This window comes from Anomalospiza imberbis, chromosome 1, assembly GCF_031753505.1.
Source record: "Anomalospiza imberbis isolate Cuckoo-Finch-1a 21T00152 chromosome 1, ASM3175350v1, whole genome shotgun sequence".
NCBI classification, from domain to species: Eukaryota; Metazoa; Chordata; class Aves; order Passeriformes; family Viduidae; genus Anomalospiza; species Anomalospiza imberbis.
The window spans coordinates 64886347-64902928 of record NC_089681.1 but is presented as its reverse complement, the minus strand read 5'-3'; the positions used below and the strand labels follow the sequence as shown (position 1 = coordinate 64902928).

The 16582-nt window shown below is 40.4% G+C and overlaps 1 protein-coding gene across 22 annotated transcripts in view; it reads left to right on the top strand.

The window, feature by feature from the left end:
• The window catches only part of LOC137476785 (poly(rC)-binding protein 3-like), a 498078-nt gene that overhangs the window by 430096 nt on the left and 51400 nt on the right, over positions 1-16582 (top strand). For all 22 annotated transcript variants that reach the window (XM_068195267.1, XM_068195274.1, XM_068195250.1 and 19 more), the window contains one exon: positions 6485-6644. In XM_068195267.1, coding sequence (XP_068051368.1) covers positions 6567-6644 — 78 coding nt within the window. In that variant the 5' untranslated portion in view covers positions 6485-6566. The remainder of the gene's footprint in view (positions 1-6484; positions 6645-16582) is intronic.

Sequence of the window (16582 nt, the reverse complement as noted above, 5' to 3'; positions counted from 1 at the left end):
CTATGTAAAACTGGAGTGCTCCAAAGCCTGATTTCTCCTTTTGCAAGTAGTTATTACTGGGAGAAAAATCCTTTGAAGAATTGTCATTATTATTACTGTTATGTTATTGTGGGCTTCCTTTGAGCTTTTTTAGTAACCTCTCAACAATATGGTTTAGTAACAGTGGATGTCTTTATCCTTCAGTTGACACAGAAAGTGAAGAAGTGTATGTTTAGCAAATACCCAGTTGTCTTCTTTTGCTTCAACTGAGACTGTAAATATTATCAGATCATTATCTCTTTTAATAATTTCTGAAAAAATGTTCCTTGAAACAAATTAACACAACTGCAGCTGAGCTGGTTTTGCTCTGGATTTCACCTGTAGTTGTGGTTGTTGGTTTTTGGCCAGTGGCGAGGGACAGGGTGGTGGTTTTTTTGCCAGTGGTTTTTTTGGTTAATTATACTGTTTATTCCTTTGACATCCAAAGATGTTTCTTTCAAGTGAAAAGCCATAGATAATGGCTGCCTAGCTCATCAAAGAGCTTGTAAGCAAAGTAGTCATCTCTTTGTTTCATAGCAAGAACCTGTCTGTAGCAGACAACTTATTTCTAATTTTAAGCTTTACTGTATGGCCAAATATGTCGACTCTACTGATAATGTCATCAGTTCTTGTCCTGTGGCAATTTTCTTATGTTCCTTATCCCTTCCTGTATTCCCTCCAGTTTAAATGAAAGACTAAAATCATGTCAGTAGGATAAATCTGCCTCCAAAGAGCTGTCCTTTGCTGAAAGCATAGGTTGTTTCTTCTCATCGTGATCCCTGGCAGTGTTTTTCTTCCCATTTCTGCGAGGTCTCCCTCCACCTGGAGTCTTCTGATCAAGAGGACTTAGCTACAGCCTTTTCATGGCTTCTGTGTTTCATCTTCACATTACTCTGCTGATGTCTTAGTCTTCTTTTTCATGCCCCCATGTCTATGGCTTGATATCTGCCTAGTTACATCTCCTTTGGGATATTTCCATATATTATGAAAATGACATGTTTACTGTGAGGGACTGGATTTTCTCATGTTTCCCTTAAGAAAAGGAAGGTATCTTTTTCTAAACCTACAGTTAACATGGAAACTATATGACTGAGTTTAACCATCCTCACATGAATTAGAAGTGGCTTCTCCTGAATGTCAGTCACTATCATTTTCCCATTCTTTTATCTTTTTTTTTTTCCAGTGGAACAGCTGGAATTTGTTCTTTTCAATTTTATCAGTAGATTCTTCCTTGTTTTCTTCATAATTACATTTTTCAGTTTGTGGTAATGAAGTATCATAATTAAGTTCAAGAGGTTTTGAGGCCCAAACACCGAGAATGCTATGCTGGGTGCTCTGGCTAGTTTCCTCTTTCCCAACAGCTCAGATTTAACAACTGTAAAATCAAGATTTCACTTAGAAGAGCAGGCTTCCTCCTTTAGTATTTCCTGGTGGTTCTTGCTTCCAACATTGATCTTTCTCACACTGTTCCCTGTATCAGCTATCTGAAGCTAAATTTCTCTCTTTCTCCCTGCCTTTCTCCTTCTCTTCTCTTTGCATCTCTGCTTTCCAGAGCACTCCTCTGTGACTGTGCAGCTCCACCCTACCTCACCCCATGCACACTCTCTTTCTCTCGCTTCTCCCTTGCATCCCTCTGGATCTTTGAGATGAGTAGCTCTCTTGGCAGATTCACAGAAGTCAAATAATTTATTTGGGCTTTAAACTCGGAGATCAATTGCCTGATGTCTACCTTGGTACTATGTTGATTTTATTCATCTTTGGCATCCCTGTCTGCTGCTTTCTTACCCTGTGTGCCTGAAGTGGTCGTCTTAACATGCATATCTTTTAGAAAGCACTGTGCAGCCATATCCTCTGCAATGGCCTGCTTATTTTCTTGGAGGGAATTAGCAGGCTTGAGGGGTAGGAAGAAAAGGGGTCATGAGGTTGGCTTTCCATGTCTCAGGCTTCAGGCAGCCATCTCACACTATCCCCTCAGCCATGAGAAGTCCTAACCTCCATGTCTGAGCATGTGTTGGGGTTGTGTCCCTGCCCTTCAGCTGCATAGTTCATCTTGTAGCTTTTATTAATTCACTGAAATCCCCAAGAACTGTGTTGGGGTTTTGTAGTAGTCCAATAAACCTCAGCTTAGCTGCTTGTTGTTTTATTTGCCTAATCTACCCACAGTTACAGAAAAGCTATGTTAAAAAATTGTGTTTAATAAATATTGAGCATGTAGGATCTGTGGGTATATGCCAGCTTGAGATAGCTAATACTAAAAATGTATAGAAACATATACTTACAGATAAAAGGCATTTGCATATGACTCCACATCCATTTTGTTGAAGTTTAAAAAAGGTTGTGGTTTTTAAAATGCATTTGGATGTCTTTTTCTACCTGAAGAAAAATGTTCTCTTTTTACATGATAAACAGCAGTGGAAATGTCCACAGGACAATGGAAAAGACCCAAAGGAAGTAAAGATCTGCAGTTTGCTGGGAACTACCTGATGTGAGCTACTTGCCTTTGTTCTGTGGGCATGATATTTTTTGCTTGTTACCTGGAGCTGCAGAGCCCGAGGTCTTGGACTTTGTGTATTCTGGTCCAGAGTCCCAAAGTCAGGAAGAGGATGTTGTCCAGCTGTCCTCCTGTCACTGCCAGCTCTCTGCTGAAGGCAGGCTAAAATGCAGATACCCTCACTCTTAACATTTAGCTGTGCCTCTGACTCTGCCTTCCTGCACAGTACTCTCTGCTCACCTGTAGAGTCCCCTGACTTTCCTCTGGCATCGGGAAAAGTGTGAAACAATGTTTTTTTTTCACTCTGAGACTCAGCTCTCCCAGCCCCCAGAGTAGCCATAGGGCCTCACCACAGAGCTTGAGAAAGGAAAGCTGTCTGCGTTCACCCTCCCGTTCGCTCACAGAGAGGCACACACAAGGCAGGAACACAGTAAATTGTTCATAATGCTGACTTTGCAAAGGAGAGGGAAATTATTTTACCAATTAAATATTCACAATGCACTTGTATATGACAGCAGTAGGTTTATAAATACATGGATGTCTTGCTGTGTGGTAGGAGGCTCTGTGGAGGGAACCATTCTCTTCCTTGTGCCATGATCTGACATCTGTATGCACTCAGAGATCAGCATGTTTGCAACATTGTCTGCAGAAAAATCTGCTTTAAAAGTTAAAAAAAAAAACTTTAAAGTTAAAAGTAATGAAGTACAACTACACATTTTATTTTAATCTGCCTTTAAAACCAAAACACCCAGGTCGTTAACAGTGCTGTAGGTTTACTCTGTAAAGCTGTAAATGTTTTACCCAGAATACTTGCACTCTCAGGACAGCTGAGGCAGATGTGATTGACCTGTCATCTCTCTTCGTGGTGTATGTGTAGCTTTTAAATATTCTTCCTTAGCATGTGAGACTGCCTTTTTGAATTAATTCCTTTTGTGTCTCACACAGCTGCCTAACTCCTTGCAGGCACACACACTCCCAGCCCTCCCCCAGACATCTGTTCTGATTCTCAGTGCCAGGTGCCAGAGTTTAAGCTTGTTGGGAGGAGGGACAGTGACAAAATCCTTCATAAAATCAAATAGCTGTGTGTTTTTGAAAAATATTTGTGGTAGAATTTAATTTCTAATCTCTGGGTGTTAGCTTTTACTACTGATTTTTTTCAGGTTTTATCTGGAAGAGGTCAGGCTTGGGTGGAGATTGGTTTGTTGTTGGGGTAAAGATTTTCCTCCGTAATTTTTTCCAAAGTGATGCTGTAGCATCCCAGTAGTAAAAGGCCATGGCAACTGTAAACCTGTTTCTAGTCTGGAATTATTTTTCCCACATGAGAATACATCTTATTAGAAACACAACTGTACCTTCATCGCTGAATTTTGATCCACAGAGGTCTTACATACCTTGCTTCTACTTGAAACACAGCTGTTCTTGAAATCTTCCAAGCATGCCCTAAAGCTGCCATCAGTTTCTAGAGGTCTCAGAGGGCCAGTGTTGCTCTCGTACAGTCCAGAATGACAAGGTCTAGGCTACTGTTTATGTACCAAAGTGCTCCTGTTTGGCTTTTTGGGTTTGGTTGGGTTATCTTTGACAGATCAAAAAATGCTGGACTGTCAGAGCCAGGACATTTTCCTCAGCAAGGAGCAGGTGAGCAGCATGAGACCATTCCCTTTCTCAGCCTAGGAACAACTGCAGTCATCTCCTCTGCTCCACTCTCTGAACTTGTCAGAAGGGGCTGTCATGGTCATGCAGTTGCAGGTTTTCCCCCGAGTCCTGGTCTAATCTTAAGTAGAGTACAGCTGATGCCCTTCTCTGCCTTTCCCTGAGTTCTGCCTTGGAACATTTCTTGTCATCTTCTTGCACTCATGGTGCATCAGAGACATGGCCAGGCTGCTTCTGTTTTCTGCCTTCTCACCCAGGCACGTGGCTTCTTGTCTCCCTTTCTCCAGTGAGAGGGAATATGTAGTGTAAGTGATAAGCCTAGAAAGGTGAAATAAATGGATTTATATCAGCGCTGTGATCTGGGTGGTGGAGGACATGGTACTAAATATCCTGAGTCCATGCTGGGTTAGAGGAAATCAGGAAGGTGGAACGAGGAGTTTAAGCTGCTCTTTCTTACTCTTTTCATCTCTCCTTAGGCATGTCTGCCACTTATTCTTGCAGTTGCTGAAGGCACAGGAACTCTCTGTGCCCCTATTATTCCTGTAGAGGCTTGAGAGAAAACTCTTGCAGTGTATTTCCCAGGGGCAAAAACATCAGGAATGTCTTGGTCACTCATAGGCCCTGGCTGAAATGAGAAGTTTCAGCTTCAAAGAAGTGACTTGGTGTGATAGTTTTCAGATAACACACAAAGGGCAAAATGTGTAACAGGAAATTTCAGTGAGCAAATTTAAGCCACATAGAGTGGAGAATTTTTTTCCACCCTAATATTAAACATGTGAGACCATCACTTTTGGAGACCGGATGTATGGATGCAAGAAGGCACTAAACAAATTCATGAAGCTGTCCACCAATGGCTGTGGAAAATGCAGGTCTGGAAGCAGTTTCCCAGGGTGCCGTTAATCGCTGATTGCTGGCAGCTCAGCAAGTCCATCAGGAATCACTCCACACATTTCTTGTGCTCTTCCTTTAAGAATTGCTGTTGATGTCTGTCACACATAACATGTTCAGCCAATGTGGACTTCACTTTGATCTAGTAAAGTGCTTAGTGGCTCTTAGGATAGAGCTTAATCAAGTGATGAAGCAACCTCATGATACTTCCTCCCGAGTTTTTAGGCGAATGATCCCATAGGCCCTTCCAGTTTTTAGTCCCATGCCTGAGCAGTCTTGGTGAGGGCAGAGCAGCCTGCCCCAACAGTGAAACAGTTGAAACGCAACAGTGTACTTTTGTATACTCCAAAACACAAAATGGGTGTCCCTAGGAGTGCTCATTAGCCGGTGCCCTATTTATACATAGTGCAAAGCAAATATTTGGGAAGCCCAAAGATGCAAAGCTAATAGGGTTGTTATAAAGAATGAGTAACAAAAAGGGATGGTTACTGAGAGGCATAATGTCTAAGGGTTTTATGCTGTATAAGATAAGCCTGAAAAGGACAAAACTAAATAAGGAGTCGCTAAGCCTTTTCTACTACAGAATTTGTCTGCCCTTGGTAATATTCCTTCCTGCCCACATTTTTGTTTGTGCTGATAAATGTCCTTGCATTAATAAACCTATAATTTTGCTTGTTTATCCCTTCAAAAACAGCCCTTGCAGCTTTCATTAGCATTTTAGGATATTTATGGTTTTGTAAATGACTGGAAATCTGCAATTTGTCATTAGGAATTAAGAAAAATCTTCCTTCCACTTAGGGCTGAAGATCAGCTTTGGCCTTGGAGGGACTGAGCCACCTCTGGGCCTCACAGACAAAAACAAAGTCAGACAGTGCCCAGATTTACAACAGCAAGTGGCTCTTAGTTATTCAGATGTCTTTGATAATGTGTCATCCGCTGTTGCTGGCAGGGATCAGTGTTTAGGCTCAGAATTAATTTCTCTCTAGCTGGAGAGAAAACAAAAATATCTTTCTGCAAGAGCAAAAAGAGAAAGAGGTAGTAACAAGGAGAGAAGTGAAAACAGCACCAGGCACATGTGAAAAATGCATGTATAGATATATGTATGTAGCATATACGCACTGCAGAGGTTAACAAAGTGCTCTTCAGAAGAAAACGTACTTCACTCTGCTGTGCTCTGTACTTTCAACTTTGAAATACAGGAAGTTAAGAAAATTTAAAAGGTTTCAAAAGGGAGTTTATCTTGTAATTGGTGAAGGGCTAAAGAGTTGGATGGGAGGGATAATAATCAAAGGAGCCTTTTCAGCACTAAACTGTGGTCCAGAAAATCAAAGGAAGGAATGTTAATTGGTTTGTACAACATGATATTCTCAGTTCAGAGTAGCTTCGGCCACTCAAATGGTACTTTTTCTTTTTTTTCCTTTCTCTCTCTCTCTGTAGGTTGATTAAGTGAATAGAAGAAAAAAAAATAAAGAACCAAAAAAGTGAAGCTACTTCCAAGTATTGAAGATACAAGGCCAGGATGAACACGAAGGACGGAAAAGTGTCTGAAGGAGGTCTCAATGTCACTCTTACCATACGCCTTCTCATGCATGGCAAGGTGAAGCATTTCCTGTTGCCTGTGTGTTGAGTGTGTGTGCAGCTACCAGCAGAGCCTGGGCACTAACATTGACAGAGGTTCTGCTCCTCCTCCACCTTGAGTCAAAAGCACCATTGCCACGGCCAAAAAATCACCCCCTGCCTTTCAGGGAATCCTGCTGAAGTTCACGCTGCAGCCCAAGCTCATTGAAACAAACCCTGCCTGTAACAAACCCATTTTGAGCGGATCCGGCGGCAAAAAAAAAATGGAGTTTTTCCATTGATAGCGAGCCAAATTGGGCAGACCCTTGCAGGAGGCTGACCCGCATACAGCTTGCCTTTCTCAGCATTTGCTGAGTTTTGCAGGGCCTTTTTAGGATACCAGAACACTGACTCGTGTGAAATAATTGCCACAGATCTGGTGTCTATTTCTGTTGAATGCAACTGGGGTCCAGTTCTTCGTTATTCTGGTGTAACATCTCATCAGAGTGAGCCCACTGATATGCCGGGGGTTTGTCCAGGTCCCTGCGGGTTTGGGTTGGAAGACTGACTCTCATTTCCTTTCTGTCCAGTGCAGCACTTAAAGCATGCAGATAAGTGGGAAATCTGTGCCATAGACAAAGTGCCAATTCAGTATTGTCAGATTTAACAGTCTGGTTGCTGGTTATTTCACATCAACAGATCATAAAGTGGGCTTTTAATTAAAAAACACATTTCATAGGTTTGTTTGTATTATTTGCATCGGGCAACTCCAGGCATTTTTAAGCTTAATGAATGAATGTTATAGAAAGGAGGTGGTTTAGTCTCATCTTTAACAGGGAACAGTGAATATATAATGCATATTATTCTGGAGATTGAATTTGTATCTATAAATCTAAAAAAAAAATTTACTCCCAGAGTTTAATTTTATAACTAAAATACATATATATTTTTAAATAATGGATGTTTTCAACCTATGGTATGAACACACATATGATAAACTCATAGCATAAATAGGACACTAAGGTATCTCCCATTGTATTTTACTTACGGAGAAGTGTGAGGGGGTACAGCTTAAATTTGCAAATTAAAACCCTCAGAAATTAGGTTATGTCAGATCAAGTTATGTTTTTTCTCAGAAATGATCTAACCATTTTGATTTTTTTCCCCCTGAAATATTCAGCTTCAGGCAGGCATCTGGTGTGTAAATCTGCATCTTAAATAGGGATCTGTCAAACAAATTTAATAACACTCTCTTACAAAACCCACCTAAAATCTGTACACGTGTCTGTGCTCAAAATTAGGTCTTCAGGGTTGATTCTACTGGTTTCTGGTCCCAATCCATGAAAGCATTTGAACACATACTTATCCCAGTGGGTATAAGCAGCCCTACTGGGTGCAGTCACATTCCCTTGTGCTTAAGTGATGGTGTTTTGGGCTTCTTTAATCATTGTCAGACAGCTCTGCTTGTTTCAGAATGATGCCTTTAAAGCAAAAATGAAGTATCTGTCATTTTCAAGACATTTTATTTAAACTGTGGGCTAGGATTATTGGGATTTTTTGAAATCAGAAATGAAATCAGATAAAGTTCATTTTCTCTGTTAAACATCATTGATTTTGTGTGCATTGATTTTAACAATAATGGATGTTATGTGTCCAGCCTTCAATGCATATGTAGCCCCAAGGGTCTAAATTAAACCCACAAAAGCTACAAAGTTCAAATTTTACCTGGATCTATACCATGCATCCTCAGTTAACAAGGCACGATGGGTATTCTGTTAGCTCCACTATGCTCTAATCATGTATCCTATTGTGCCTAAGTATTGGAAAGAGTACATTGAATCAGAATTTATTTTGGTGATAAAAGTCAGATGCTTTCCGTTTCTTTGATGTCATTTCTGTGATTTAGAAATAATACAGAGGAATGAAGGATGTCTGAATCAATATGAACTCTATGTGAGAAAGCATTCTGAAAGCTGTATGTGCCTCTGGAAAAGAAGAAACACATTTCTAGACTCTTCCTTGAGATTTGTTGTGGTAATGACATCAGTTGGAAATTGTTGATCTCTAATTAATATTTCTAGACAAAACAGTTTGTCTAGAAGCAGAAGTTGGTCTGTAAATAACTGGTCATAACTTGAGAGAGAAGAGGGGAAACAAAAAGGTTTTTAAAATAGCCGGAACAAACTGGATTCAGTTATTTTTAAATTAAAATAATTTTAATGTTATTTATTAATGCATTGCATGGAAAAATTAGGACCTCTCCCTACTAACTTTAACTCGCTATGTCTAAACCATTATTACCAGCGTACCTTTGCATTGGGAGGGCCTATGTGCTTTGTGTTGTTTGCTTGCATTTTAATTGGAAATCCATAACTTGTGCTACTGTGCTTGCTTATCTTGACTGTAAGTCCTGCAGACTTAGGAAATTTTCAGCATATACTTTTCATGTGATTTGTATAGAGGCTTTAAGTCAAGAATGGACATCTTAATGAGGCAATTAAGGTAAATTCTATACCTGCAGAAAAATGAGGATTTGTATGAGTGGCCAGACCTCTGCAAGATGGTAATGAATAAAAAAACCACCACAACAACCAAATTATATGGCAAAAACAAAAGACATTATCATGTGGTGAAAGGAAAAGAAATAGGAAGAGTCCTGAGCTCTGGGAGAATCAGGGCCAGTGTCTCCCCAGTGCAGGTAGGACACCACTGATCAGCACCTTTGCTATATCTTGCTTTGGGTAAAGGAATGTCTGCATGGCCAGCTGAGCTCCTGCCGGGCTGTGTGCAGCCTCTGGCTGAGGAGGCTGGGATAGCCCCTGGGAGCACACAGCATAGCAAGGTTTGGGAGCAGCCAGCTGGCAACAAGGCAAGGCACAGCCTTGATATTCTCATGGCAGAAACCATGGTGTTAAGGGAGGGCAGCAATTTTTTTATCAGTGATAGTGGAAAAAGAATTTGTGCAGGCCCTGCAAAAAGCCAACCACTGCGAGGTATGAAAGGTTAACCTCAGGGTAACCTCAGTATTTCCAGGGCCTAATATGAAAGGTGTCCTCCTGAGCTGGGACTTTCAGAGATTTTGTGATGATGTAAGATGAAAGGCCTAATTTTCATCTTGTGCCATGTTACATCAGTGAAAAAGTTACAATGGTGTTACAGCCCTGAAGAGAAATCATGAGCAACACAAAACATTTGTCACATTTTCTTGTGATGAATTAGAGGGCAGGTGTTGGTGAGGCTGCTGCAAGGGCAGTGCTTAGGCATTCCTTGCATCCACTGAGAAGCAACTGTCAGTGTTTGTAGGAAATCTCAAAAGCAAGATTAGGAAAAATTTGTTACGAGGGTGTGTCAGATGGGGAGGAGGCTGCCTGGGCATGCTACACCATCCATCACTGAAGGTTTCTGAGAACAAGTCAGACAAAATTGAATTCATCATGTAAAGCTGCACTTCACAGGCACTGCAGCCTCTGCTGCTCAGCACCTTCTTGTCCGAGTTACCTGAATGCTGCTCCAGAGGGGTCAGAAACATAAGAGTCTTTTGAAGGACATGCAGTTAGAAATATAGAATATGTTAAATAATGCAGATATGCATTTTCATCCTTTATTAATGAGAAAGATGCACCACATTAAGAAATAAAGCTGTTTCATACATTTCAGTAGAGAAGAAGAGAGAATATGAGTTGAGGCTGTTTACAGTGCCCTACTTTTGTATTTTCCATCTGATTCTTGCTGTTTCTTGAAGTAAAATAAGTAAAATCGCTGTGTAGGAAAGAGACGTGAATGAATATGGGTATTTTATTTCAAAAGTATACTGGGCAAGATTGGAGTATTGCAGGGATTGCAAGATTTCTGCTTCCAGCAAAGGCAAGAATAGCAATGTTTGCCCAGATCAGATCACTGTCTTTGAGGAGTGTAAGGAAGGCAAATGGAGTGTATGTGCATTCATGGGCAAACAGCCCCAAGCTATCAGAGCCCTCTGTATGGAGAGGCAGAACTCCGGAAATCTTTATAAAGATAAAAACTATTTTGGCTCTTTGCATATCATAGGATATAGGTGTAGACCTCCATGCTTCTTACCATTCCTTGCTCATCTTTTGCTGAATTTTCTATTCCCATGACTTGTGGCTGATTTTTCCTTGCTTACTGCCTCAGGTAATGAGATTGAAAGACTGGAAATTGTAGCCTTGCCCACAGGTATCTACCAACATATGTTAGCACTTGACATCTGCAGTGGACTTGAACTAGGTTTGGTCTGTTCATGCCCAGAAAGAAATAACTGTTGAAAAAGCACCTATTTTGACTATACTGGATAATGATAACTTGACTTTGGACTAGTTTGGGTTTCTGCACAGCCAGTATTAACATGCTGATTAAGACTTTGGAGACTCAACATTACAGTTTAATTTTAGATTGTGGATGGTAAAGAGACTGTGGCAGTAGAAAGGTCTTAAATCTCAGGAAAGCAGCTTAGTGGAGATTTAAAAGCCAGGTCCATGAGGTGTTACAGGAGAAAATGTTCAAATGGGCCAGCATAGAAAGGGCAGCAGGTCACAAATCCACTACGAGATCCACCTCCATCTCATAGTGGTGGTGCAAGAATCTCTGCTTCCTCCCTTCAGTACAAACCTGCAGGAGAAATAATGCATTGTTTCCAAAGGCACTGTGTGAATGTGTGCATTGATGAAATCATATTGGGTTCAGTGAAGACTGCAAGAAACCAAAGTCGAATATAGTAATGTACTGAGCCTGAGAAATCTTTAGAGAAAGAGAATGGAGTTCAGCAAAATGGATTAATGAAGTCAGATGGTTAGGAAGAACAAAGAAATAATTTACAGGTAGGATGAAGGAGTGAAGGGAAAACTGGCAGGAAAGTAGGACTCTTGACAAATACTGAGAGATGTAAATTGGAGAGTTGAGGCAATTAACTGGAGAAGGTAATTTAGAAGATACATGTTCAGTGACAGAGGGAAATCTGGAAAGCATAAAAGGCTAAAAAGCATCAGATGTGTCAGTGTCTAGAGAGTGGCACATTTGGGATATGCTAAGTTGGAGAGGAAAGCTATTTCAGCAAAAGTGTGTGCAATTTTGGATGTATGGCATTGGTGCATCATGGGGCAAGGAGAAGGTAATTGCCTTACTGTTCTTCTGGCAGAATCACACCTGCAGTTCTGTGCTCAGTAGCAGGTGCCACGTGTGTGAGTGATAGTGAAGACTGACAGAGGGAATTCACAGAAAAATAACAAAAGTTTTAGGAGACTGAGGAGACTGTGCCTAGCTTTCTTCAAACATTCTCATAAATACATATTATAAAAACAAATGTTACGGTATTTTGAATGCTGCAAGTGCTTGTGGCTGGAAATAATGAAATAAAATACTATTTTGAAGATAAATCTAATAAGGGAATCCCAAGAAAAAAAAAAAAACTGGTATAGAGACTTCTGTTATGTTCAGTAAGTCTCCTATGCAAATTTTAAATCTATCCAGTAGAGAGTAGCACATGTACTATTAGATTGTATAATCTGCATTGATGGAGGAAAGATACGATGATTGAGTGGAGCTTTTCTTTCCCTGATACCATTTGCTCAATGATGCATTTCTCATTCAGCGGCAGTGAACCAGAAAGATGTATCTGCAGTCAAATGTTTGGGTTTGGACAAAACCCTATGAGTGCCTTAGTACTTACAGCGTAATTTTATATTCCCTGAGGAACTCAAGGTATCTGAGTTCGAAATTATTTCAGCAGGATCAATGGGTCACTTTTGGCACTGGAAGCACTGGTTACAGTGACTTACATCCACCTTCAATGGTGATTTTCAGACATGTTGGTGATTATTTTGTGGTGCTACATACAGAATTTTTACAAGAAAAATAAAGAAAATTTAGATTCATAAAGTGATGGCTTATACTTAACAGCTCAAATACAGAATAAAATCATTAAGGAAAATTGCATTTTTCATTAGTACAGATAATACCATTTTAGCATCAGGGATTTCTGTTAGTGGCCACTTTTTTGATGCCTGCTTAATTGCCTCCCTGAAAGACCATAAAACAAGTACAGAAATTAATTTTCCCCATCTTAAAGGTAATGATCTTCTCCTTTTTAATTTTTTATTTTTTACTTATTGTAATACAGAAAGCAACAAAGTATCTTTAAGAATCACCTTGTCAGTAATACAATCCAAGCCATAAAATGCCAGTCAAGCCAATGTTTGTTCTGTTCTTTCTAGTTTCCACAAACACTGTCAGGGTATTATGAGGATTGACTGTCCTGCCTATTGCTATTATAGTTCCTGTTTTGTTTGCTTGCATTACTGTGATACCTGAGAGCCCTGGTCATGGAACAAAACTCTGCACTCAGATGCACAACACAAGATGTTATTTATGTAGGAGCAGCCAAGATACTCTCACTAGACTCAAAAATCAGCAGAAAGGAAGAGAGAGAGTTCCCCCAGCCTCTGGGCACACTCTACTCCCAAAAACAATCTCCAGAGCTGAGTGTTTCCACTTTTCCCAAACAAAATCTCCTCATCGGTGCATGACTGTAATGAACTGAGATTGCAGAAGGTACTACTCGGTGCTGCTGCTTCAGCATCACAGGTGCAGGGACATGCACAGGGACAGAACTGATTTTGGGGTTGGTTTTGGCAGGGAAGGCTGGAAGCTTAGGTGTGAAACTAAATGTAAGCTGGCTACCCATCTGCTATTAAAAAGTAAAGGAAAAACGCCCATTGGCACAGCTGCCCAAAAGAATGTTAAATGTACTTGCAGAAGATGCGTAATACTGAAGTCTCCATTAGAAAAACCATAATTTTTAGATTTCCTCATGCACTACCATATTTGTTAGCAAAAGATCTGCTTCAGTAAGGAAGGACTTGGACCACAATGCCTTTCTAAATTAGGGCTGTGGGCACCAGACAGTGACTACTGAAGCATCAGATATGAACATGAGATCTCCTGTGGCAGTGAGGCTAATCCCGCATAATCCCAGAACACAAATCAGAATCTCAGATTACCAAAGGTGGCCGTTTTTTCTCTGAGGCTGACACATTATGTCATGTTTCCAAAAACTGACTTTTCTTCCAGTCTTTGAAAAATGCTGATGCCCCACATGCTGCCATGCAAATGCATTGTTCAGAATGGCTTTGTATAAGGTGTTCTTGGGATCTTCCACGCAAGCATATTCATTAGCTTAGTTGACTATTGGCAACTGTGTCCTCAGGTGAAGGTGAGGTGAGAGAGAGAGTTGAGTGATGTTATGGCTCCTTATGGATGGGAGAAAGACAACTGGTCTCAGTCTAGAAAACTTGATCAGCACAGCTGTTGTGTGCTGTTGCCAGGACCCATCCTTTTCCCATGATGGATGTTTCCCCACCATGGAAAGCTGTATTCCTTTCCTTTCAAAGCTGTTTCGTTTGTAGACTCCAGCCCTACTGGTTCTACCTTGTCCTTGCTTTTTAGAAAGCAAGTTAGCATGTGCAATCAGAGCATTACCTGAAGGAATTTCAGCCTTTAGGATGGAGCCTGTGCTTCATCAGATGTTTTGAGGTGAAAGCATATACTCCTATATTATTTCTTAAATGTGTTTTCCTTCTAGACGTGGCTTTATCTCAGGGATCCTATGAAGTTTTTGTTCCAGTTGTCCCATAGCACTGATAATAAAAGCTGCATGATAATAGAGCAAGGCCTGTGTGTCTCTATGGTCCCACAACAGCTACCTGGTTTTGATGTGATTTTCCAGGACTCAGTCATTATTAAACCAACCTCACACTTAGAAAAAGTAATGGAATTTCACACTTTATGTTTACAGATCAAAGGTTAATCTTTAAACCAAGGTTTGTTGTCACTTATTAAGCCGCTTGTTTTCTTAAAATGACTGATTTCTTTCTCTTGCTATTCAAAGGACACACGAGATAATTGATTAGGAAATAGCTTTCTTCTACAGACAGTTTTATATCTTTATTTAGTCATCCTTAACATCAAGAGCCCTGCAAAAGCCTTGAGTCGCAGGAATTTTTGCTGCCCACTTTTGTTCTGCTGGTTCTGCCTCGTCTTCACCGCAGATGATGCACAATCTGCAGAAGGAGCTTTCTGCTCTTTGATGGATCCACCACTTCCCAAGTGTTCATTAAGAGCAAAATTCATTACATTCTTGCAAATAAGGTGTGCAAATAATATATGCTACATTTCAGCACGAAAGAAACCATCCCCCGCTTTTACCATTGCTTTCCTCAAGTTATCTGCAATGAATTGGCTTGTTGGTTAGCAATATACTTTACTTATGCTGGGCAGTCTCCCAGGGTTTGTTGGTGAGGTTCAGCTCTTGTTTTATCTACTTGATTAGAAATTTCCCACTCAAGAAAATCATAATGACAACTCTGTCCCCCAGGCTTGAGAATTTTCTTCAGGCTGTCTGAAATCAGCATGTAGATTTCAAATTTTCCTGGGGTTTTCCAAAACGACTCTTTGAGCACAGGTGTGAGACTCTCCAGCTTGAGATGCAGTCAGCAGGTGGGAATGCCCTTTGGAAGGCATTACCTGGGCTGGGTACGCAATACCATCTGAAACTCAGGCCCCTTTGATGAATTTCAGGATAGGCACCCCAAATTCTTTCCTGTCATTCCTTGAAGGAAAGCTGATACCCATCTGTTTAGTGCCTGCATGTGTATATCGACTTTAAATACAAATAAACAAATATACCTGTGTGTGTATGAGAATGGATCAGTGGTGTAGGCAGACACACACAGCATTTTGGAGTCATCCAGCATGGGTGTTGTGGCACAAGTGCATCTGGAGAGTGGGTGTTTACATGTTGAGGCCAAGGAGCCTGGGTAGTACTTTTAGCTCTGGCATCAGTCTGCCAGATGGGTTGGCTTGGATCTGTCTTTTCCCCTCTGAGTTTTAGTTCCCCCCTTTATAACTTCTTTTTATGCACTTCTTTTTGATCTGCTGTTGAAATGTGATTATATAAAACTCAGTAATTGTTATCATTTAACTTTTTCCACTGTATTTACATGTGGATGGTTAGTAAATAAATCAGTCTGAAATTGATGATCAATAGTTACTGCTAGCTTATATTCCTGAGCACTGGAAAACAGCAAATAGTTCAGGAGTTGTTAGTGTCACTAGAGGACACGAGAAAGCACAACGTAGTCACTGCTATTGTCACAATAAAGAGACTACTTTTATTTTCTCTGACTCCAACATTTATAGTTTTCCAAAGGTGACAGTGGATTGGAGGGTGAACGCGCCACCTCTCCAATGACACTGGACAAACTACCAGTACATCACATTTCTCCACCTCTATGAAGGAATGCAAAACAATAGGTTGTTTACAGAAAGTTGTGTGAGAAAGTTTGCTACAAGAATGTAAACTCAGAAGGCTTTAGAAAATCTTAAAAAATCAGAGCAACAGCTAGTATATTGTAATAGGCAATTATATGCTAGTGCAGCTAGATCAAACATTTGTCTGACCTGCACTGAGGCTGAACTTGACATCAGCTGTAGGGCTCCTCTCACCAAACTTCGCATGTTAGTGTCAGTTTAGGCTGCTGCTTCTGCAGATGGGAAAAAGCAAAAACCCTTGGGATTACACTTCTTCCGTCCTTCTTTAGGAACAAAATATCCTCTACTATCTCTCCCTGGACTGCAGTGAGGGTTGGTTGTCTGACTTACACTGAACTCCTAACTTGTAATGAACCAGTGTAGGTGAAAGACATCTTATGCACTTAACTACATCACATTTGATGTTTGGCAGATCTAGAAACATTTTCTGAAGAAGATAAAGCCATTAAAGTAACCTTGGTTAGAAATAATGTTAAAACTTGAGTGTCATAAAAATGGTGTTAGGTATCTCATTTAGCAGTAAACTTATTTCATGGTGATATGAGAAACTGTATGAAACAAATACTGGACTGTATAAAGAATCATTAAAGGTTTGGTGAAGTAGCTTCAGTAGTTTGAAGAATGAGGTGAAAAGAG